Raw genomic sequence first — 22,299 nt, 5'->3', positions numbered from 1 at the left:
GCTGGCGCAGATACCGGAACCCCAGGGATGTAACTCCCGGACGTCGCGTACACCTCCCGGCTTACCGGCATCACCGGCCTGGGCGCCTCCATCGGCACGTCAGGCCGCGAGGTGAAGATCATGGGTTGCTGGTTCGGCCCCGTAGGCTGGATTAACGGCGACGCGGAATACGGCGTGATCCGGTCCCCTGCGTCAAACCGCGTCGGGTCGCCTGTCGCGACGGGGTACACCGTCTGCATCGGCCCGGAGGGGAGGACGCTGCTCTGGCTAGACATGGCGCTCGCGGCGGTGCCGGCAGCCGCACCAAGAACACCGGCGGCAGCGAGGTTGGTGGATGAGTGCTTCCGTTTCTTCTTCTTATCGTCGTCTTTCCCACCCCAGCGCCATCCCCACTTCGAAAGGCCGCCCCCACCACTGGCCGAGCTGGCAACGGAGATGCCAGAGATGAGGCTGTCGGTGGACTTGCGGGCGGGGGACTTGGATTTGTAGGCGAAGTCGCCGTACGCAAGGGCGCTGGTGATGCCGCTGGAAGCGGCGGAGACGTCGGACTCGACGCCGGACTCGTCGACCCAGGTCTCGTCGTCGTCGTCGGCTGAGGAGCTGAGGATCGAGGAGCTAGAGGAGTGGCGGCGGCGGCTGGATGCGGCAGTGGAGCCGAGGGTGTCCCAGCCGCGGTGGGAGTCTGCGCGGACGGGGCGACGGCGGTCTTTGATGGCGACGACTTCGCCGTGGGAACCGCCTGCACCAGTGTGGGCTCTATGCTTGCCTTTGCCGTGCTGTGCGGCGGCGAGGGCAGCAGAGGTGGCGGCCAGACCGGCAAGAGTGGCGTTGAGGTTTTCATGGGAGGACTTGCGCTTGGCTTTGCGGCCTTTGGAGGATCGGTTGCTAGAGTGGCGACTGAGGTCGAGCTTGGAACCGTAAATAAGGCCGTCGTCGGACGATTCGGAGGAGTTGGAGCCGTTGCCGAAGTTGAAGAAACCAGTTTTCGTCTTCTTCTTCTTCTTTGCCTTCGACTTCTTCCGTCCTGAACTCGACGCAGCAGAGGCACCTAGCATTCCAAGACCAAGCGCAGCAAGTCCGGCGTTCTTTCCCTTTGGAGATTTTCGATGCTCGCCGTGCGACCGAGATGAAGATGCAAGAGAATAGCCGCTGTGACCGTGCCGCGGATGGCTCACGCCAATGGCTGCCAGCTTATTCGGGCTTCGACTGCGACTCCGGCTCTTATGGCGTCGACGCACCTGCACGTGCTCCTTCCTCGCAGGGCTCCGCGAAGCATGTCGATGTTTCGAAGAGGACGATGCTCCCAAAAAGGTCGCACCTGCGGCTGCCCCAGCAGCGGCACCGAGTATCCCACTCGTCCGGTCGCGAGACCTAGACCGAGATCGCGAACGATGCCGATCGTGTCGGACTTTGTATGCTTTTCCATTGTGCGTGATGCCGGTGTCCACGCGGGATTGACGGTCTCGGCTGCGACTTCGATGACGGCTGTCATATCGCGGATCGTTTCCGATGTATTTGCCTGATTTGACGGAGTATGTATCATCGAAGTCCTGGTTGTTCCAGATGCCCTTGGCGGCCTTCGCGAGACCATATGCGCCGAGTCCAGTAGCGAGAACACCTGCCTTGCTGGTCTTCTTCTTGCGCTTTCTGGAATCGCTATCCGAGCCGGACAGACTGATCTTGCTGGAACCCGCCGTGTAGTAGCGCTGGTCTTTATCCACTCTTCCACCGAATTCTCTCGACCTGCGTCGTTTTGCGGAATTATGTTTGCGTGGCGCATCCGCAGGGCTACTATGAGGGTCAAAGCAATATCGACAGACACCAATGTATTCGGTATATGCTTCCATCTTCGCGATGTCTTCGTAATCTTTCCACCATTCGACCAACTTGCCTATCGGACCATGGTGCCGCTGATGATGCTCCATGTGATGTTGAAACGCCATCGCCCCGCCGCCCATCCCCGCCGCATATCCTGACGGACCGAGCGACCCAGGTGGACCTGCACCCCCAGACATGTACGATCCGGGCGGTGGAGCGGGGGAAAAGCGTGGTGAGGTTGATCCGTTGTGATGGTGGCCCAGCGCATACGCACCAGCAGCTAGACCAGCTGCACCAGCCGCATAGGCAGGGAGGTTCGAGTGGTCGTCCGAAGAAGAACTGTCTCTTCGCGAAGGTTTCTTTCCATTCTTGCCGTTCTTGCTAGGCTTGCCAGACAAAGATCCAGCAGGAATGACTGTCGACATGGACGAATTGGCCCCTTGTTGGTATAAAGCGCCAGCTTGCGTTGAGCCATTCGAGTGTCCACCATGTCCCAATCCATAACCCAGGGCTGCGCCTCCAGCCAATGCTGCTGCGGTGCCAGCAGATGAGTGCTTGCCATTCTTGCCTGGCTTGCCAGGCTTTCCAGGCTTCACAACGTTCTCCGGTCCACTTGGTAGGTTGGCGTGTTGTTGTGACCAGGCACTCGATGCGCCCTCCATGCCCGCTGCATGCTCCGTGTAGTAATCCGCAGCAGTTCCCTGCCCAGTATCTTCCGCAGGCGTTGGAACAGCTGACGCCGACATCAAATGCGGCTGGGCGCCGGTAACAACTGGAGTGTGTGGTCGAACGCCGGGTTGACGGAGAACGGATTCGCCGCCATCGCCGTAGAAATCGGCGGCAAGTCCTGGGCCTCCTTCGGATGCGGCGATCAGCGGACGGAGCGGTGGTCCGGCGAAAGTCGCAGGATCCTGGCCGGGGAATTGCGAGGAGACGTGTTGCATCTCTCCGTATGAAGTCGAGGACGGTCGACCGATTGGGCCGGGGCTGGTTGATGCGCCAACTTGGCCAGGGAATTGCGAGAAACCGGCACCTCCGACTTGCGCGCTGAAGCCAGCCCTGGAAGTTGAAGGAGCATCATCTTCTCGTGGGCTAACGATGCTGGGAGCACGAGAGCCGGCATATCTCGAACCTTCCGAATCTCGTTTGCTTCTTTTCTTCTCGCCATTAGATTCGCTCTTTTCCTTCTTATCCCGCCGCTTCTCCTTCTCGTCATCTTTACTCCGCTTCCCCTCTCTATCTCGACTTCGTGACCGATCTCTGCTCTTCGAGCTCTTCTTGCGATCGTGGCTGGTCGATCGCTCCCGATGTTTGTCAGACTTCGACGATCGTCGCACCTCGCCTGTTTCGCTTCTGTCGTATCGTGCAGAGTCATCTCTCGCATCCAAAACATAATCATCCATTGTGCTTGCTCTCTCTAACCGGCCCGTTCTCGCTGTTGCATACGATGATACGGATACGGATGAAGGCGCCGGAGGAGGGTATGAATTCCGGTGACTAGGCTCGCGAGGTCTCGTCCAACCTTCCGTTGTCGTCGCAGGTTTCCTGCTCGTCGATGAGGTAACCACGGACTCAGTCCTCCGTTTCGAAGACGATGGCACATCCTCCCAGTCTCTATCTTTCTCTCGTGTTTTATCTTTCTCTCTCTCGCGATCGCGCTCCCGCCTCCGACCATCATGCGACGTGTCGGAGGACTTTCCGGTGAGCTTGCTCCACATGGTGTTGGGCGAGAGCTTCGTTGCTCAGCGGCAAACAGATGGAGTGCGCGGTGCAATAAACAGTAAACATAGGGTTTAAGGGATCATGTCAGGAACTGGTACTGCGAACCAAACTTCGTCGCGATGAGCTCTCCAACAAAGCGGGTTAGTTATGGGGATACTCCACTGAGGGTTGTTGTGGCAAAACTAAGGACGATTCGCAATTGGAGACTGCACGCTGGTGTCGTTGCTAGCTGAAAAAGGCGTGAGGCTGGGCCAATAGCGCGGATCCCGGTTCGTATCCCTGATGGTGAACCGCCGAAAGAAGCCGTAAACATTCGTCGTCAAGTCGTTAATTCGTGATGGGATTTATACAGCACTTTTCTACGGAAGTAAGGCAATGAAAAGACGATAACCAAGTTGCTGTCGGACAGTTCCAACTGGATCATGATCGTCGTTCAGGATTCCGTATCAGGATTCTGTGTCATCTGATGTGTGGACGACAGGATAAGATGCATGATTATGTAACAGGGTGATATCACGTGCCAGAGCTCTCCTCGCAGACACAGGAGCCATCCCTGAGGGTCAGATAAATCTACCGACTCACACCCCAGCCAAACTTCTAGTTCACAACTTAATCTAGTTAAAATAGATGTTCGACGGATGGACTAGGTCGTCGCCTGGATCTGGGAGGCTCATGGCTAGGTTTGAGAGTTGGTTAGAGTTGCGAGATCTGGCCTGCAGGCGGGCACTTTTAAGGCTCAACGGAACGGTTCAGTCGCTGAGCTGGTCCCGATCATCCGGCCAAAGCACTTTCAAGCTGTGTATGATGATGTAGGTAACTTACCTCTTATGCAATCCGTACCTCGATTCGGCGGAGAGAAGGAATGCCATTTCATTAGGCAGAGGATGATATCATCTTCACGTACACCATTCGTAGTAAGTGGCCATCATAAGTCTTGACCGGGCAAACCTTGAGTCTATCCCTCTATCATCATCACAGTCACCATCACTACACTGACATTATGAACTCAAACTACTCTTTCGAAGTCTAGGTCGCTCACGATGCCTCTTCAGTTGATGGTCATATGAAGTGGGAGTCCTATGAGCCAAAACCTTTTACGGATACGGACATCGACATTGCAATCAGTCACTGCGGCGTTTGTGGTAGCGACATTAGTTCTCTCCGCTCAGGGTGAAACCCCACCGACTACCCTATTGTTGTGGGTCATGAAATTGTTGGACATGTCATCCGCGTTGGGGAAGCAGTGCGTGATATTAAAGTTGGCGATAGGATCGGTGTCGGTGTGCAGTGCAATGCCTGCCTTCGAGCCGACTGTGAAAGATGCTCGGCGGACTTGGAGAACCACTGCAAGATCGACTTCGTCGCAACCTACGATTCGACGTACATGGATGGACAGAAGTCGTACGGAGGATACGCGAAATACTGGCGGGGTCCCGCAGCTTTCGCATTTCACATACCGGACGGACTGGCTTCGGGAGCAGCAGCCCCAATGCTATGCGCCGGCTTGACAGTGTACTCGCCTTTATTGAAAACGGAGCTGGGCCAGGCAAACGTGTTGGCGTGGTTGGAGTTGGAGGATTGGGCCACTTTGCCATCCTATTCGCAAAAGCTCTCAAATGAGATAAGGTTGTTGCGATATTGCGGTCCTCAAGCAAGCGAGCGAATACTCTGAAGATAGGGGCCGACCAATACATCGCAACGGAAGAGGAAGAAGGGTGGTCAAAGAAACATGCTGATTCATTGGACCTCGTCATATCAACCGTCTCAGGTCCAGGCATGCGGTTGGAAGAATATCTAGCCCTCTTGGATGTGAACGGTACAATGGTTCAAGTCGGCGCACCGGCGGGTCCGATTCCATAATTCTCGGCCTTTGCGCCACTATCAAAGAATCTCAAACTGGGGGGCAGCCTGATTGGATCACGGAGCACAGCGAGGAAGATGTTGGAGTTCGCGGCCAAAGAAAATCTCACACCATGGGCTGATGTTCGGCAACTGGCTGAAGCAAACCAAGTCGTACAAGATATGGTTAAAGGAAAGGCGAGATACCGGTACGTGCTAGCGAATAAATAGAATGCGTCTTCATATGGCTATCTGTTGTCCTCAGAATGCGACTATTTAATTCATTCAGTCCCGTGATATCTCTCCGAGTCCATCCCTCAAGTCGTATATCTAAAGGTCAGCACTGGGAAGATAAATACAGTCGGATGCTGCGGGATATATAAAACGTAGGAGGGGCCGCTGAATAGAAGGGCCATATTCTGCCGGCCCTCGTAAGCCACGGGATTGTATCTCTTATTGAACACCGAACTTCTTCATTCGCCGAGATAGTAAAAGGTGGGCGTCGTGGCATATACAGGTTTCGGAAGTGGATGCTCCACAATAGCCTCTCCTCTTTGCCTGGCGTGGTCCTATTACCTAGCACTGGTCCCTTTGGCCCCGATTCATTTGGCCTGGTATCTGTACTGATGATTTCAGAGGCCTGTACGACTCGGAGGTCATGCAATAACGCTTCGTGCAGTCCCTTTTTTCTACCAGTCCCTTGATATTTGTCCTGACGGTGCGTATGGTACTTATACCAGGCAAGGATGTCTGCGGATACCAGTGTTGTGTTCCAATTTCGACTAGATCGTTGAAGCGGTATATCGCGTCTCCTTCTGCGGTCCTAGAGCGAACATTGTTCCTTCAAGCACTGAATGCGACTAAGCTGACTGTCGATTGAATAAGATGTCTTTCAAATTTGTAAAGAGCCGAAAAAGGATGTTTGTTTTCTGTTCATAGAACACTAACGGCCTGGTCTTATAGGAGAAACCGCTGCCAGAGGACTCATATACTCAGAACAATACGCGTCAGTGTGGTTACTATAGGGGATAGAATTCTTACAGTCAGATACGTCGAGCTCACCGACTGATGCTGCTATTCTGGAGTCGGGGACACAGTTGTCGGCGGTGCCAGCTGCTGTATCATCAGTCGTTATATGGAATGACATGCTAGTTGTTAGGCGAACATGCTAATAGTATTCCGATAACGCTATAACAGCGTTATACTCGGACCAAGGACGGCCTTGACCTACAGGTACTTAATCACATGCTTCATTTAGTTTACCGTTACCCGTACTCGATCGAAAACGGACAATCTTCATCGTTCCAGTCTCTGAGTCCATTAGTTTCATTGGAGTCAAAGAAGCACATCGTGGACGCCTATCACTGTTGGGTTCCGCCAACGAGGTATCGATACGTTCGCTGTCTGTCGCTGATTCAGAATGGCTGCGTTAGATTTCGACGCAGTTCCAATCATGTATCGATACGCGACACTGGGAGTAGTAGTTGTGCAGCCTCTGCTTTATATACAGAACCAAGTGAGTCATACTTTGTCCATCAGGGGTGAAGTCGATTCATGACACTGACAAATGATGCTAACTGCTGAACCATTTGGTTAATCTAAATCATGACTAAATCCCTAGGATATCTCATATACGCAATCATGTCACCAAAATCTACAATCCATCTCCCCCGTCAATTACAGCACGCACTCCCATTCGTCTCCACCGTCCCCTCCGCCGTCACCACCCCCTCCACCCCCGGCTGACAATGCTGCGCACTCACCAGCGTACTCTGATTGAACCGCTGCTCACTCGGCGGCACATCCATCGCGGGGTTCTTCGTGAAGAAATTCACCGGCTTGAAATGGCACTGCAGGGTCTCCACCGGCATCACCGGGAAATCCTCGATGCGCGGCACGTGGTTGATCCCCATCTGCACGTACACCACCAGATCCTCGTCGAGCACGTTCTCCTTCCGATTTGCCCAGCTGCGCACGCCGGTGCCGCCGCGCGATTGGTTGGTATACTGACCCCCCGGGTACAGCTCGTGGTCGACGTACTTGACGACGTAGATGTTGTGATCGGAGAACTCGGCGCGCTTGTGGTTGAAGGACGAGGGGTCCGAGAGCGTGAACTGGAACGGCGGCGGCACGATCTTGTAGGCAACGGGGAGGCCGTTGATCGGGTTCTTGACGCCGGCATTCTGGATCTTGAAGAGCCGGTTGCGTAGCGGGTCGAGATCGTAGCCGCCCGACTGCGTGATCGGCGTCGTATGCACCTCGTACCCGTTACCGTGCGGGTTGAAGTCGGATTTGGGCATCGGGGACGCCTCATCGTAGACAACGCGGTTGCTCTGCCCGTCGAGGTGCGGGTCGACGCGTAGGGAGAAGATGTGCTGGTGATGGACGGCGAGGACGCCGGGGTGGACGACGGTGCCCCAGGGGACGGAGAGGCCTTCGTCGATGGGCTGGGTGCTGAGGATGCCGGTGGCGCGGACCTCAAAGGTGAATTCGCCGGCTTGGTTGAAGATGAAGGCGACGATGTACTCGTAGTTCGCGACGGTCATGATGGTTTGGACGACCAGCTGGCGCTGGCGAACGACGGCGGCGCGGCCGGTGCGGAAGTTGGTGTGCTTCCAGCCGATGCCGCCGTCTTGCTCGTGGATGCAGATCACATTCTCCATGGGCAGTGGTTTGCCTTTGGTGTCGGACAACACGGAGTTGAGGTAGTGGATGGATCCGAGACAGTCACATCCGAGCTTGAGGTTGTTCGCCATAAGACCCGCTCCAACATCACCCAAATCAAAGGCCGACTTCCGGTGGAAAGGGCTTCGTGGATCCGCATAGGGGACGTTCATCTCCGCCAGTGCCACTCTGTAGAAGAGCGGTCGACCCTCGTACGAAATCTAGAGAGTCAGTAAATTCCTCCTACCACAAAGGGGTGCACCTACATCATGCAGAACCGGACCCTCTCTCATATTGAACCCCACCCTCATCCTCCACTTCTGCCACTCTAACACGCTCGTCTCCCCCGCCTCCGTCACCGTAAAACTCGCCCCCTCCGGCTGCACCATCTGCAACGGCTTCAAATCCGTCCTTAGCGTCTGATACTCCGGCAAGTACTCATTCGCCGGATACACCGTGGTCTTCCCCAGCTCCTTGATCGCATTATCCCTCCCCGTCGGCACCACATCCACCCGCACCACCCGGTGATCCACCGCGCTCATCACCGGCGAGATTGGCAGCGGCAGCGCATAGTAATTCGAGTCCACCTCCTCGCTGTTCGAAGGGTCGCGCATGTACATTAGACACTGGTGCATCCGCTCGTCGTCGTCCACCCCGTCGCTGCCGTAGATCCATGGGTCCAGCACCACCACCGTGCCCTCGGGCAGCTGCAGCTTCGCGATCGCCGCCTGCACGGACGGATCCGCCAACGCGATCTTCTCGAGGTCGATGAGCTCCTCGCTATCGGCGGGGGCATGGTAATTTTTCGGGAGGAGTTTGTTCTGGACGACGGAGGCGGAGGAGAGTTCGACGATGGCTTCATGGAGGCGGTTGGTGTTGCGGATGTAGTAGTTGACGAAGGCGTGGCGGGGGAGGGAGGGGGTGGGGTCGCCGGAGCGTTCGGCGGCGAGGAAGGGGAGGACAGAGGCTTTGGGGGGCTCGTGGAGGGTGATGGTTTTGAAGTGGAGGTCGACAGTGGCGGGGAAGAGGGCGTGGATGAGGGAGGCGGCGGATTGGATCTCGGCAGCGCTGAGGGGGGAGAGGGGGTGAGGGGTGGAGGAAGGTTTGGAGCGGATGGGGGGCGAGGAGCCATTGATCTCGGTGGCTGCTGGAGGAGACATAGTGAGATCGTTTGCGGGAATGACTTGAAGATTCAATAGGAGATGAAGTTCGGGGACAATGAGGACGTAGAGGTGACGATAAGGGAGTTCGCCTCCCGTTATATATAGTACCGATGCTAGCCAGTAGTACAGAATTGCCCCCTCATCCAACAAGCAACTCGTCCATCAGCGTATCTATCAATACACAAACGGCAACCGATTACGCGTGGTATCAGTTCGGTGTATTTGAGAATCTCACCTTCATCACCACCCACGTTCGTGGCGATTGGACAATGGTTGCTGGTTCTAGGGACGTAGTAACTGCAGGGTGAGGGGTCCGGAACGCCTCCATGGATCATGGTCTCCTCCTTGTCGGATATAGTGTACCGTTTCTGTATAAGGGGAATATCCTAGGCGTCTAGGCAACATAAGCGTCAGATTACTTATCTCTGTCTCGGATTTCCTGCGAGGAGATCCTGCGAGAACCGGTCATCGTGATCATTTGAGGGAAGGTGGGCTTTTTGATTGGGCCAGGTTATTTCTATGTAGTTGACTATAGTAATGACTTCCACCTCGCCCTTACGATTCAAATTCTAGGACAATCGTGCTTTGATTGCTGCAATGCCCTCCAATTCAATGCGAACTGGATGGGTTCTAGTTAGTCCGGAGTCGTACTGTGGTTCTGCGCTATCCCCGCCCTTATCTTAACACCCCTCACTAGCTGGATATGGCAATCCGATGCGTGCCCACTGCCCACCAAACCCCAATCGGCGGATATGGGGCACGGTACTTTACGTATGTCGTATATCAATCGGATGGAGCAAAGGGAATTCAGGATGAAGGATATGGTAGCCAGACTGATTCACCCAACTGTTTCCCACGAATCCCGAACAGGCACCTGGATATCCACCTGATAGTCCTCGCCGTCCACCGATTGTTCAGCACCAAGAATCTAGCCTACTCCACCGACCGACAATACCAAACTGAATCTGGATTGTTTCATTGCCGAGTATATCCATGTAGTCTCGTTTTCTCATCTATCATACAATATCCATCCCGTCCGTTCAATCCCCGTCCCTTCATCCTATCCTAGTCCGATCATCCGTCCCTTCTTCCTCGTTCATGTGCTTTTCGTTCCGCACTGCGTCGGATCGGCCTCCTCGGCGTCGGGGATGATCCGGTTCCCCGTGTATGAAGAAGGGTATAATGATGCTGGTGTGTGTGAGAAACATGCGAAAGAAAAATGCTGGCCGCTGCGCCGTGGTGATGCGATGTGCTGTGGTGATGTGCTGTGTGCTGCCCGTGAAGTTCGTCGTTGAGACTGTCTCTTTCCTTTGGACATGGAGAAATGAGTGAAAAGGAAAGCATATTGTGCCATGAGGTTGGAGGCAAAGGGAAAGGGGGGAGTACAGGAAGGGGGTGTAGCGTATAGTGGGGGAATTCGCACAAAGAGAGATGGGAATGTTCAGTGATCGCCTCCCCACCCATCGCCGTGACAGGTAGAAACGCCGGATGGCAACATAATCCCGAGTCGAAGCACCGCCGTCTGCTCGTTCATCTTTTCCAGCAATGCACCGTTCATTAAGCAACGAGCACATCTTGTTCCGCCCCGCCTCAATCAGCGGCCCCTGACGCCCAATCCACGTCCCACGCCATCAAACCCCTGACCCCACGCCTTCTGCCAACTACTCCGCTTCCCCCTCCCCTTCTCCTCCGCATCCGCCTTCCCACCCCCAGGCGACAGCCCCTCCTCCACATCCATTTCGAATAGTTCCTCCTCCTCCGTCTCCGCGATGCCATGGCTCGGGATATTCGACGACGTCGACGTGATACGCTTCATCGGCGGCGCGGGCGCGGGCGCAAGACTCGCGGTGTCGGCAGTCGTTCGGGAGGGGGGCTGCTCGGCGATGTCGCTGGGTTCGGTCGTGGAGCCGCTGCGTTTCGTGCGTTGGAGTTGCTGGCTCAGGACGCTTAGGGAGCCGCTGTTCTTTCGATGCGGTGGGGGGCTTCTCGAGAAGCCCGCGTTGAGATCGCCTTCGGGCGAACCGACGCCGAAGCTGGCTGTGCGGAGCGGGGAGCCGACGTGGCCGAAGGGGCTGGGGCCGGGGTTGCTCGGGGCCTTACTGATGGGCATGGCGCCGTTATTGGAAGGGGGGTCGACGGTGTTGCCGTTCGTGGTGGTCGAAGACTCTTTGGTGGTAGATTTCGAGAAGAACTGGCTGAAACGCGAAGGGCTGCCGACGAAACCGCTGGGGGGGCTGCCGACTTTGCTGCCCGGGGTACCGACAGCGCCGAAGCTGCTTCCGAGGACGTTCTCGGAGCCAAGGCCGGAGAGGGAATGGCGGTGGCCGAGAGGACGGAAGCTGGAGGATGGGTCGAGGCGGGGGGAGCTGAGCGCTGCGTTCAGAGGTCGCATGTTGAAGGCATCGTCTTCACCGTTTCGAGAGAGGCGGCGGTCGGTGAGAGGTTTGTGGGGCTTGTTGTCGATGTCGAGGCTTGCTCTCAGGTCACGTTCGAGGAGGTCTTCATCCAGCTGCATGGCGGGGTCCCATTCTCCTGCGTCGGCATCGGATGCCCGAGCTGCATCGTATCCGGATGGCGAGCGCATGGAGTTCATGGGGCCGAACCCCATGGGACTTCGCGAGCCGGCCGCTCCAAGGCTGGCGGACAGGAAAGGTTGCTTCAGATTCCGGTACCGATCCGAATGCATGGTGCGGCGACCGCTAGCTAGATCATCACTGATGGTAGGTGGGGATGAACCAAAGGATGGAAATCCTCGGTTGGTGCTTTGGACGTTCCGGCTGTTGACCACGGCGTCAATCCCAGTTCCATGACGAAGCGGACCTGCAGCAGGCGATCCGGAGGTAAAGCTGAGGCCAGAACCGGTCTTGTTATTCCCAGTCGCGACGGGTTGGGGACTGGCTAGATCGATGCCGAAATGTGCGGGAACGCTAGCTGCCATGGGACCAGTGCGGGGGATGACGCTGACCCCTTGCGGATCGAATGATTCAGGTAGGGGGGCGTCTCGGATGGTGTAGCTGCGGGCCATGGAGGTCGGAGAGGAACCGAGATCGTGTGCGGAGGGATCGAGCAACGAGTTCATATCGCCTCCAATCCCCATGGAGCCCATATACTGCTGAGCAGGCCCGTAGGTGTATTCCCCATTTGGTCCCGGTCGAATCGCGCCGGGTGGACCTTGGTTGCGCTGAGCTTGAAGGGTGAGGAGTGATGACGGTGGTGCGGGTGTAGTGGGTGAATGGAGTGCGACGCGGTTCCCGAGAGCAACTGGAGGTTGAGAGGAACCCATTCCGTAGTTTGGACGGTTTGCGATTCGGCCGTCAGGCATGATATGTTGATTGGCGCATTTCATCCCAAACTTGCAATTACCCTATGTGATTGTCAATCGGCTGTTCCATGCACATCAACCACCCTTGACCGGACTTCGTACCTTTTGATAATATTTGCACGGGGTAACGACGTCGAGGGTGTGGAGGAATGGGCAAGCCGTTCCAGCCTGGCAGGCTCCTTGACGGAAGAACTTGCAGGGTACATGCTTCGTGTCTGCGATTGATATGTGTTAGTCACCGTGATATCTCATTCGCAATGCTCGAGTCCCAATTATCACGTACTCTTGTTTGGAGGACTCGCGGGTCCAAAAGGACGTTGAACCGGAGCTGGAAGTCCACCGGTCGAATTCCGACCACCTGGAACTGGCTGCGCTCCTTGAGAACCACCAGTGGAGGAACGACGGAAGTCACCCGAGGGACGCTGGCGGACCTGACGAGCGTTGCCAGCCCCAGCACCGCTCCCAGAGGTACCGCCGGTAGATTGGCCATTGGCACCGCTTCCCGGCGCAAACGGCGGGGGTAAACCGCTCATGTTTGGCAGGATAGCTGCACACGGAAGGCAGCAGGGAGGGCTGAAAGGAAAGTGTAGCGATGTTGCGATATGGCGATGGAGGAAGCAGCGGAGGAGAGATGTCGTCGATGTACCGGTACGCAATATCGCAAAAACGACGGCAAGCAATGGTGGGGTTGAATGGAATTGGTGGAGCGGAGATTAGATCTCTGCAGTAAGCACTCGGTAGCAGCCGAAGAACATCAAGATGTCATTCGGGGATGGTGCAAGGGAAAGGAGGATTTTCTGTGAGTGGGGGAAATTTGGGGATAGAGAGAGAGGGAGATGAAGAGAGTGAGTGTTAGGAAAAGGATAAACGTGGGAGGAAACGTGCAGGCGAAGAAGAAGGCGAAGGTGAATCGGATGCGCGGATTCGGTGGTGGACGCTGGCGGTGGTGATGAAGAGACACAAAGATTGACGTGAGAGCAGAGAGCACGATTCAGATTGAGGCAATGAGGCAGTAAGGCGACAATTGAACCAGGCAACAAGGCAACGTGTATCGTGCGTTCGTCTGGTTCTGTTTACACCAAAGCATCACTCCAAGTACCTGCTATCACTGCAATAATAACAGTGAATGCAATAACGCGTCCGGGTATTTTGAATACGTACTCGATAGCGGCAATCCCGCAACAGCCACCTCCCGTCCCACCCGATCATACTCACTAGCGACCCGTGAAGCCACGGGGTTTCCTGCATCATTTCCCTCCGCTCACGGCAACCTGCACCCATCCTACCAGTCATACCTCATACCCGATCTTATTTTGTCCAGCTGCCGAATGACAAATAAATACCAACTTCGATGACTGTTCAAAACCCACGATTGGGAACGAGAAGGTTGGAATGGAGGGCGGCAAGGTGCATGGGGGATCATCTGCACAGCAGCAGCTGTTCACGCGCTGCTGCGGGCACCAGGACGCGTGACTAACCTATCGTGGCTCTGGACGGGTCGCTTGTTCAATCGAGTTGAAGACCCGACAGAGGAGATGCAGCACGATTTACTTGACATGGTGGGTATGATATCGATCATCATTGAAATGCCATTATCCGAATATCGATATTCTGTATCACCAGACTGACTTCGACTCCCATGTCTATCCTCTACCTGCCCGTTGTTCATAAGTTTCGTATCCTGAGCTTTCCGTCCATGCATGGGCGCAGCAAAAAACATATTTTCCGAGTCTTGCCCAGTCCGATCGGTAATCCTGTTTCAGCCTTACTCCCAACCGGGACCAAGTAGGATTCGGCCCGTCGTCAGGAAGGCTTATCACCCGGGCTTGGGCGTCCTGCCAGATCAACTAGTTTAACAATAGTCCAGTTCTAGTCATAGCATGGTTGACCTTGGCCTGCCTTGCTGTCTGATACCGGATGCTACAGCGTGGCGTCACGTGGCTCCTTCAATAGCCTCTGAACCGGTCAAAGGCTGAATGGAGCTCTATTGTCCCTCGATTGAATCTGGTGTTCAGTTTGAGAACCGACTGACGGGCTGCTTCCCCCAGAACGGGTTCGGATCGAATGATGTCCGCTTGATCGGGATGGCCTGCTCGTCGTCATCGGCGAGACGCACCTGATCGTCAGCCATGGGTGACGGAACGGTCATTTCACCTATGACACGCGTGAGTATATCTCGGATCTTCATCCAGCCGTGCTTCTTACCTCTGAAGATCTCGACGGCAGACATGAATGGCAGCAGTAATAGCAACAGCGGCAACAACTGTCCGAAACTCCACACCTTCTCCCCTTCGTCCGCAAGGGCTACCGAAGGGGTCCCAAACGCCTGCGAGAGCATAATGACTTTCGCCGCCGCCCCGATCCCAATCGCCATCAAGACCATCAGACTAATCACTTGCATCACCCTCAACCACTTCTTCCCCCGCAGATGTAGATACCACACCGCGAATGCAAACACGACGCAATTCCCCACGATCACCGCCAGCGTCCCTGCAAACGACAGCGGCGCGCGCGACGGCGGCTTCGACGGCCGGTCCGAGAACGCACACGCGATCGGTAACGTCTCGGGCAAGTCCTTCATCACCGCGAACAGCACGAAAATTCCCAGCGCGCACGACAGGACCAAGTTGAGGAACATCAGCGCTTGGCGCAGCCAGCGCAGCACCCAGTCACGGCGGAAGTCGTTGTGCAGCGCGAGCAGGGTCACGCTGTGGGTGGCGGTGGAGATGGCCGAGAGCATCCAGACGAGGAAGAAGTGGTAGGGGATCATCCATTGCAACTTGACGATGGCGACGCATTGGATGCCGATGCCGGTGAGGATCTGCTGGTCGGAGAAGGAGAGGAGGAGCTTGCGGGTGATTTTGGCTTCGGATTTGCGGAGGTGTTCTTGGATGATGACGATGGCGGAGAGGATGAGGGCGAGGGCGGCGGTGAGGATGAAAGAGAGGAGGACCTAGACGCGGAGGTGAGTATTGGATAATCATCTATAAGGGGATCCGGTTGAGATGGAACAGGGGAGGTAAGGAGATGTGATGCTTACACCAGCGCCAGCGACGCCTGCGTCTGAAGGTGCGGTATCAGGCACATCGGTGCAATTGCTCGTATCCAGTAGCATTATTATTATTAAGGTACGGGCACAACAGATGCAGTCGGTTGTGTGTCCCACCACGCAAAACCCTCTGTATTACAACAGCTCGAAAAACACACGTTGAAGACTCAGAAGAGAAGTAGAGAAGGAGACAAGACAGAGAGGAATACGAGAAGTAAAATCACCCACCCACCAACATCCTCAAATCTGCCCTAATCATGAGGATCACACTCAAACGTAGCCCTCACCCATATACCCAGATATTATCTCCCACCAACCTGCCCTTCCACTCCCCCTATTCCCCATCTCCTCCCATTCAATCCCACTGGTCAACCACCCAACCCATCCCATCTCTCCCATCAGTTCCAACCGAAACCACGCACTTGAGTCACCTCTCCATCCCAAATCTCCAACTCTTCAACGTCACTGGCGTGGCCCCGGCCGCGTTGAAACAATCCCAATCTGCAGCATCTCGGGAGTCGGCGCGTCGCCCGCGCTAGTGCCGTTCTGGCCAATCAGCGCGCTCAGTGCTTTTGAGCCGCCAGTGCCTCAGGATGGACGCGACAGGGGGTCATGGCCCTATATTTCGAATTTATGGGGAAATGGCGTGTTTGCTCACTTGGAGCGGGGGAGGGGAAGCGGGAAGGGGAGCGGGATGGGAGTGGTGGGGTGGTCCGCTCGGGAGGAGGTTCCGCTGGTGGACGGAGTGGAAATAAGGGCGGAGGATCGGATACGGTTTCGGGATTGTTCTGCTGATTATCTAGGTTTCCGGAGCGGAATTCCACTCCCTGAACCATCGCGGACTCTTTGGGAACCTCTTCTATGGAGATTCGGGTGGTGTCTTCGGTCTCATTCGAGCTCGCATTTCGATTGTTGGACTTGGGCAAGGTGAACGATACGGAGTCGCCTCCTTTTCAATAGGCTGGACTATCTGGACTAGAGTAATACAACAGATGACATTTCGAGATCTATTCAATGATCGAAGCTGTTCGGAAGAATCCCTCATTGATGGCAAAGCTAATGGAGCTGTACATGTGTCTTCGCAGGTGCGGTCCTTTTCCGTTTCAAGGTTTCCTGCATGTCCTTTGCAGTCTTCCTTCTTCTTCCACAATTTACCGGCCTCTACATTCAGATATCCTAATATTGACCTTCAGTTGTTTGTTCACGAAGCACATATCTGCTTCAATCAATACGTGAGACACTTCTATCCTATTTCACACAAGCCTCTGCTATCTATGAGTGCTACCCAATCTTCCACCCCTGCCCGCTGTTTCATATTGCATATCCCTAGATTACGACCCCGAACCGGGCTACTGCACGCCATAGCATGTCGATCTTATATCTGCCGCACGTCTTAATGTCGTGTCGCTATATCTCAAGTTCACACGAGCCGCCGTGATATCCCTCCGCCCGCAAACGGGTCATCCCCAGTCATCGAATATAGAGTGGACGCAACGGGGGATTCGTCTGGTTCGGCCAACCCCTGAATCAGTGCCAACCTCACGATGCACCTTATTCCAACCACTGCTCTCCTTCCCGTGTAGTAAAGGCGGCACGTGAACGATTTATTAACCTCTGGCGCCAATCATGCATCTAGGCGGTGATGCAATCCTGCGTCTGGTTCGAAACAAATGATACATCCTGGTCATTGGATCACGACTGAAACGACCGGACCAGAAGGAATACAACCATGAACGACATAACCCTGTCAAGCAGGCTATAGATAATTTGGCGATGGCGGTCCGCAAACCATAGCATCACTGATAACGGCGAAACTGCTTGACTGAACCGCAAACTTCAGCCGGTTGATGAAGTTCACGAGATGAACCAGACGGCACTCTGGTCATGAGTTCGTGAACTGCCTTTATTTTCATGCGGGAGATGACCTTCGGTGGGGGGATGGCATGGTGATATGGACGGTGAACGGTGACCGTGCGAATGAAGAGCTGTGCAGCAATGGTTTCGAAATCCGAGATGCCTCTGAGCGAACCCTGCTTCATGCGATTGATGAGGGGGTAGCCCGTGTGAACACGCGATAGAATATCCAAGAGTACTGGTCATTTGGGGCAACTCCTTCCCGCCGTTAAGAGCTAAGGAATGACTTCGATGAAGCTTTGACTCGAGCTCATCTGAACTACGCCATGTGCTCTTTTGCTCGAATCCTTTGGGAGCGGACAGTCCACTAAGCAGCAGCTCTTTGATTGCTCTCCATCTCTAAAGGATGTATGTGCGTACAATTGCTATGCTAATTCCAGCGAAGGCTTTTGTGCGCCCAACCATGCAGAGTTCCGTTGAGCAGTTGCCTTCTGGAGATCCGAAAGCAAGTTTGTGTAGCGATGAGCTGACCATTCCACCTCTTGAAATGCGGTAAAAAAAAACAATTATAAAAATGATAAAAAGTGACCAGACAATATTTTCAGTAGAAGCTACAAATGAGAGAAACGAATGGGTATCTTGGGAGATCATGGCCCTCGTAGATTCATCCATGATCATCAACAACATTATAAGGAGATATGGAAAGAAACACAGGAGAGTTGTTGGGGATGAAAAGCACCGACGTCCAAGAACAACGAACGTCCCCAGAAGACTCCAATGCGTTGATCCACCCAATTCATGCCCAAAATAGAATTTCCGTCCTGACCCCCAAACCCACAAGCCATGTTTACGCCCAGCACCAAGAAATCGGAGCAATTGTTTCGAAGTCGTGAGACCGATAAGAAGACGTCAGCTAGCCAAAAGCAGACCCGACAACGAAGGTTCGGCAAATGCCTGCATGTCGAGGAGCGTCCGCCGCTATGTTCCCATCTCTACTTGCTCGAGGTCCGCGCTATCGTCGCCATCTCCTTCCCTGGTGCCTTCTCCTTCATCGTCGTCCCCGCCGTCATCTCCAGAGGGGTCGATCTCCCCGGACGTGTCGGCCGTGGACACTCCCGCATCGATCGCCCGTATCTCGTCAGATTTCTCCTTGCACGCGGTCGGAGAGAACCCCGAGCCAAGCTTGGACGAGATCACCCTCCAGCGATCATTCTCGTATTCTTGCATCGCGTGTCGCAGTTTTTGAACCTGGAGCCACCGTCGTCAGTAGCAATCACCTTTCCCTCCCGATGGAGTCAGCAACTTACGGTTTCGGACGTCCAGACCGTGGTCTTCGCTTTCAGTTTCGTGCAATACCGCACCTGCAGCGTCCCCGAACTCCGCCCAGGGAAAAATTCGGAGATCTGTTTCCAGGTGAGATTCTTCTTCTCTTTGAGTTCTACGAGTTTCGCGTCGTCTTCTGGAGTGAATTTTAACTTCGGTCCTCGAGGTCTCAGCGCCGGTGCCGGCATTCCCTCCTGCCCCACCATTGATGGCGGGCCGTGCTGGGAGCCTGCTTGCGGCGAAGTCGGCGAGTAACCGGACATGGTCAGGCGACGGGTCTTCGCTGGAGGAGGTTGATTTGGGAGACGGTGATGATGATGCTGGGGGGGCTGCTGGACATGATGTGAATGGTGCAACCCGGTGGATGGCGGGCGGTGAGAGGGCTGGTAGAGAGACGCGGGTTGAGCATGGTGGCCGTGAGGGGTTAGCTCGACGGCGATGTCGCCGCTGGTGGGGTCGGAGATGGAGGCAGACAGGCTGGATAAGGTTTGCAGATCGAGGTGGAGATCTCCTCGTGCGGCACGCGAGCGTTTTCGACTGTGGCCCTGGGAAGTATAGTCGAGGTGCTGCGTGTGCGGATGATGCGGCGACACGCCCGCCGCTGCGAGGGCGGTTGCGCCATAGGACGGTTGCGACATGCCGTGTTGCTGAGACTGTTGCTGCTGGGAATGCAATAGATGCGCGGGTAGAGGTGCGGTCAAGCTGGGATGACGGTCGACATTTGTAACTTCCATAAGACCATGAGGCATCCCATGCTCCAGCGTTGAATGGTGCGGTCCTGGACCAGTCTGGAGAAATGGGTTCGCGACATGGCTTCCCGTGGGGATATAATGTTGCAGCATATGATGCCCAGCTCCGCTGCCGTCGTCGACGGTAGAGGGGTCGTCTTCGTCGACATTGATGGGCTGATTTTGCGCACCGTAGTCGAGAGAGTAGTCTCGATAAGATCTCGCCAGCGTTGCGGATATGCATGGAGCCTGCCAGAGCTAGATTGCTCTAGCAGGCCGTGCTGCAGGTGAGGCAGAAGACCCAGCGCCGTTTCCAGGTCTAGTAAAGTGTTTGGACCTGCGTGTGGATGGGAGCGGATGACGGTTGAGCCGTATCGATAAAGTCCCAGGTTCGAGGGATTCCCCGTGTCGGGGGGTGGGTTGGCAGGCCTTGGAGGACTGAACGGCGCGGAGTGGCTGACGATGGTATATTGGCGAATCCGGCAGACTGATTAAGGCGGTGGGGAGGATCCTTGGAGACGTAGGAAACTTATTGCGTTTCGTTATGGATTTAATGTTCGTCGATATAGCCTGGTTCAGATGAGACGGCCGTAACGTGCAACTTAATAACAGTTGCAAGAATTCCTTCACCTTCTCTGTCGGGAGCGTTGTGCATTATAAAGGCGTCCCGGTAGGAGAAATATGCCAAACCGACGGGCTACATCCGTCGCCGTACAAGCTGGCGATCGAGGTAGCATACGGATGAATGGGGAATGAGATGAACTGGTGCCGACAAGCCCGATCGCCACATCAAGCGCTACTGGCCCTTGGTGCGGTGCGATTGACCCACGGACACAGGCGCTGAACCGCAATGCGGCGCTTGGAGTGATGCACGAGACGGGCAGTGTTCCTGAAGCGCATGTTCTTGGCCGTATAGGGCAACAAGGAATGGACCGATTCTACCGCGGACATAATGCAGTGTCAACGCCGGGGATCGAGGTACCATCATTTGACAGGGAATGGCGGTAAAAGCAAGCCTTGCAGAATATCTCTCGGATCTCTGGATCCAGATGACAGGCAGATGGTGGTGGGTACAGACTGCAGTCAGCTTCAAGGAGCAGCTTGCCGAACGTACGGCAGTGACCAAGCCGACGACTGAGCGGCACTGGAACCGATATTGACATATGGTACTCCGTGACGAGGGTAGAAATGCATCTATTGGAGAAAAAGGAAAAAATGGCCAGACTAGGAGCAGTTCTGCCTGTGCCAATTGGAGGAGGTCCCGGACGACGCAACCCCAGTTTCTAGAAGGTGTGCAGAAAGATCTTCAAACCGTTACAAAACTGGCATGGGCCTCGACCGGGTTTGCTTCGGCATATCCGTCCCTCATATCAACCAACTAAAATGAAGTCAGTGATGCGAGCATGGATTATTAAGGACACGGGCACCCATCCGGGAGCATTGCTTCCAGGAACCAGAATATCTCTGCAGAGCTTAGGATTTAGGAAATGAGACGTATTGGCAATTTGCTTTGATGAAAAGACGGCATGATGGCTTGGTTTCGCCAGAGCCTGGGCTGAAATGATTGGCGATCCGGAACATGTAGAGTTCCACTGGATCGACCCCGAAGGACCCCTAGTGTGCCCGACAAACACAATAGAGCTGAATGAAGGAAGATTGGGCAAAGATGATCCTTGCGCCCTCTGCTGGCCGGGGTACACAGCATCAGAGGGAGACATCAAAAACCAGATGAAGGCACGAGCAGACAGGCCAGAGGCGACGGTTGATGCAGCCCCGTCCGCAAAAGGCATACCGGGATCCAGATCCTGTACCAACATGAAACAAAAAGATAGATCTAAAGGGAAAGCCCACGAATAGACTTTGAAAATGAAAAGGCGCCAGAATGGGGCGGAAAAGAAAGTCAAGCCAGCTCATCGTAGCGCCCGACTGTGGATTTCAGCTCAGTGTACAGAAGTACATGACGACTTGGTGGGAAAGGCAGGTGGTCTTTCTGGATGCTAGAGAATTGATGCAACTCACACCATTCCGCAGCAGCGAGGCCTTTTCCTGCACGATATGTTTCGAGCTTGGAGCCGCGCAGCGGTCCGACATAGACATATAGACAGGGGAGATCAAATATATCTGCGGCGCCACTCACTGCCCACCAGGTGGTGGACCGCTGTATCAGTCAACAATTCCGGGCTGACAACCCTGCCGCTGAATGAACTTATCAGGTTGTGTAGCGACCTCTACCGTGGATAGTATTGCTCCTCAAGGCTTGTCATTTTATGCTAAAACGGTAGAGCATCCAGCTACCTGGTCCGGCTGAGAAACAGGTCCTCGTATCGTTGAATCGTTCATCATACCCTTACACGGTCCAGGCGGCCCCAGAGGTTGACCATGACTGGACGGACGCAAAATGCATCCGAACGATATGCGCCGTCATATAGATGGTGAAAAAGGTAATAGTGGGTGTAAGCCATGGATTCCTATTTTGTCTATTCGACTCTAATGATGTTTTGTAATAATGTTTTGTGTAAGGTGGATCGATCGAGCCTGAGTCTGGCGTCCGCTAACATCGACGCGTCACGGCGTTAGGAGGATCTCGGCATCGATTAGACCGTCACCTCTCCCCCTCTCGTGTCTTCAATTCCATTCAATAATTAATTCACACTTAAGGTATTATCTTCTTCTAAAAGAATCCCAATTCCTAACCATCTCATTCGCTCCAACCCCCATCGAGTTTTCCTCGTTCCACCTTGGCGCTAATGGGTTGGCTACGCGTTGGGCTCCGACTCTAGATCCGTACCTCCGTATCATCCGCTTCGACCACGTCAT

The 22,299-nt window shown here is 54.8% G+C and overlaps 7 protein-coding genes across 7 annotated transcripts; 1 reads left to right on the top strand and 6 right to left on the bottom strand.

Moving 5' to 3' along the window:
- Positions 1 to 4,027: 4,027 nt before the first annotated feature.
- Positions 4,028 to 5,610, top strand: P152DRAFT_463748 (GroES-like protein; the record flags this gene model as incomplete). The annotated part of the gene is made up of 6 exons (XM_033680521.1): positions 4,028 to 4,039; positions 4,168 to 4,228; positions 4,593 to 4,710; positions 4,810 to 5,092; positions 5,167 to 5,370; positions 5,428 to 5,610. 6 exons carry the CDS (start codon positions 4,028 to 4,030, stop codon positions 5,608 to 5,610), a joined length of 861 nt encoding a protein of 286 aa, XP_033537659.1.
- Positions 5,611 to 6,595: 985 nt separating this feature from the next.
- On the bottom strand, positions 6,596 to 9,442 carry P152DRAFT_408554 (uncharacterized protein). The gene is made up of 2 exons (XM_033676925.1): positions 8,310 to 9,442; positions 6,596 to 8,264 (listed from the first exon to the last, which is right to left on the bottom strand). Exons 1-2 carry the CDS (start codon positions 9,201 to 9,203, stop codon positions 7,053 to 7,055), a joined length of 2,106 nt encoding a protein of 701 aa, XP_033537658.1. The 5' UTR covers positions 9,204 to 9,442; the 3' UTR covers positions 6,596 to 7,052.
- A 1,238-nt stretch (positions 9,443 to 10,680) lies between these two features.
- On the bottom strand, positions 10,681 to 13,515 carry P152DRAFT_108186 (uncharacterized protein). Its single transcript, XM_033673607.1, has 3 exons — positions 12,812 to 13,515; positions 12,631 to 12,743; positions 10,681 to 12,570 (listed from the first exon to the last, which is right to left on the bottom strand). Exons 1-3 carry the CDS (start codon positions 13,059 to 13,061, stop codon positions 10,801 to 10,803), a joined length of 2,133 nt encoding a protein of 710 aa, XP_033537657.1. The 5' UTR covers positions 13,062 to 13,515; the 3' UTR covers positions 10,681 to 10,800.
- Positions 13,516 to 14,539: 1,024 nt separating this feature from the next.
- P152DRAFT_388483 (uncharacterized protein) lies at positions 14,540 to 15,643 on the bottom strand (the record flags this gene model as incomplete). The annotated part of the gene is made up of 3 exons (XM_033675931.1): positions 14,540 to 14,682; positions 14,734 to 15,481; positions 15,569 to 15,643. The coding sequence occupies 3 exons, from the start codon at positions 15,641 to 15,643 to the stop codon at positions 14,540 to 14,542; spliced, it is 966 nt and encodes a 321-aa protein (XP_033537656.1).
- A 2,119-nt stretch (positions 15,644 to 17,762) lies between these two features.
- Positions 17,763 to 18,263, bottom strand: P152DRAFT_107838 (uncharacterized protein). The gene has a single exon (XM_033673605.1). It carries the CDS (start codon positions 18,116 to 18,118, stop codon positions 17,831 to 17,833), a length of 288 nt encoding a protein of 95 aa, XP_033537655.1. The 5' UTR covers positions 18,119 to 18,263; the 3' UTR covers positions 17,763 to 17,830.
- Positions 18,264 to 18,550: 287 nt separating this feature from the next.
- P152DRAFT_380051 (uncharacterized protein) lies at positions 18,551 to 19,077 on the bottom strand (the record flags this gene model as incomplete). The annotated part of the gene is made up of 2 exons (XM_033675711.1): positions 18,551 to 18,679; positions 18,739 to 19,077. Coding segments are annotated over 2 exons (468 nt in total), but the record flags the coding sequence as incomplete, so codon positions are not given.
- Positions 19,078 to 19,819: 742 nt separating this feature from the next.
- On the bottom strand, positions 19,820 to 21,978 carry P152DRAFT_510870 (uncharacterized protein; the record flags this gene model as incomplete). Its single annotated transcript, XM_033682692.1, has 5 exons — positions 21,502 to 21,978; positions 20,862 to 21,287; positions 20,465 to 20,765; positions 20,222 to 20,371; positions 19,820 to 20,010 (listed from the first exon to the last, which is right to left on the bottom strand). Coding segments are annotated over exons 1-5 (1,146 nt in total), but the record flags the coding sequence as incomplete, so codon positions are not given.
- Positions 21,979 to 22,299: the final 321 nt, after the last annotated feature.

Source organism: Eremomyces bilateralis, assembly GCF_010015585.1.
Source record: "Eremomyces bilateralis CBS 781.70 unplaced genomic scaffold P152scaffold_2, whole genome shotgun sequence".
Classification (NCBI taxonomy): Eukaryota; Fungi; Ascomycota; class Dothideomycetes; order Eremomycetales; family Eremomycetaceae; genus Eremomyces; species Eremomyces bilateralis.
This window is presented reverse-complemented; position numbering and strand designations above follow the sequence as displayed.

What these genes read in the sequence shown, in the direction of transcription:
- P152DRAFT_107838 (XM_033673605.1), bottom strand. Translation starts at nt 18,118, where the DNA reads ATGTTGTTGATGATCATGGATGAATCTACGAGGGCCATGATCTCCCAA.
- P152DRAFT_108186 (XM_033673607.1), bottom strand. Translation starts at nt 13,061, where the DNA reads ATGAGCGGTTTACCCCCGCCGTTTGCGCCGGGAAGCGGTGCCAATGGC. An exon ending in CGCGAGTCCTCCAAACAAGA is followed by an intron (nt 12,744 to 12,811) that starts GTACGTGATAAT and finishes TATCAATCGCAG; the next exon opens with ACACGAAGCATGTACCCTGC. An exon ending in CGTGCAAATATTATCAAAAG is followed by an intron (nt 12,571 to 12,630) that starts GTACGAAGTCCG and finishes ACAATCACATAG; the next exon opens with GGTAATTGCAAGTTTGGGAT.
- P152DRAFT_408554 (XM_033676925.1), bottom strand. Translation starts at nt 9,203, where the DNA reads ATGTCTCCTCCAGCAGCCACCGAGATCAATGGCTCCTCGCCCCCCATC. An exon ending in AGGGTCCGGTTCTGCATGAT is followed by an intron (nt 8,265 to 8,309) that starts GTAGGTGCACCC and finishes CTGACTCTCTAG; the next exon opens with ATTTCGTACGAGGGTCGACC.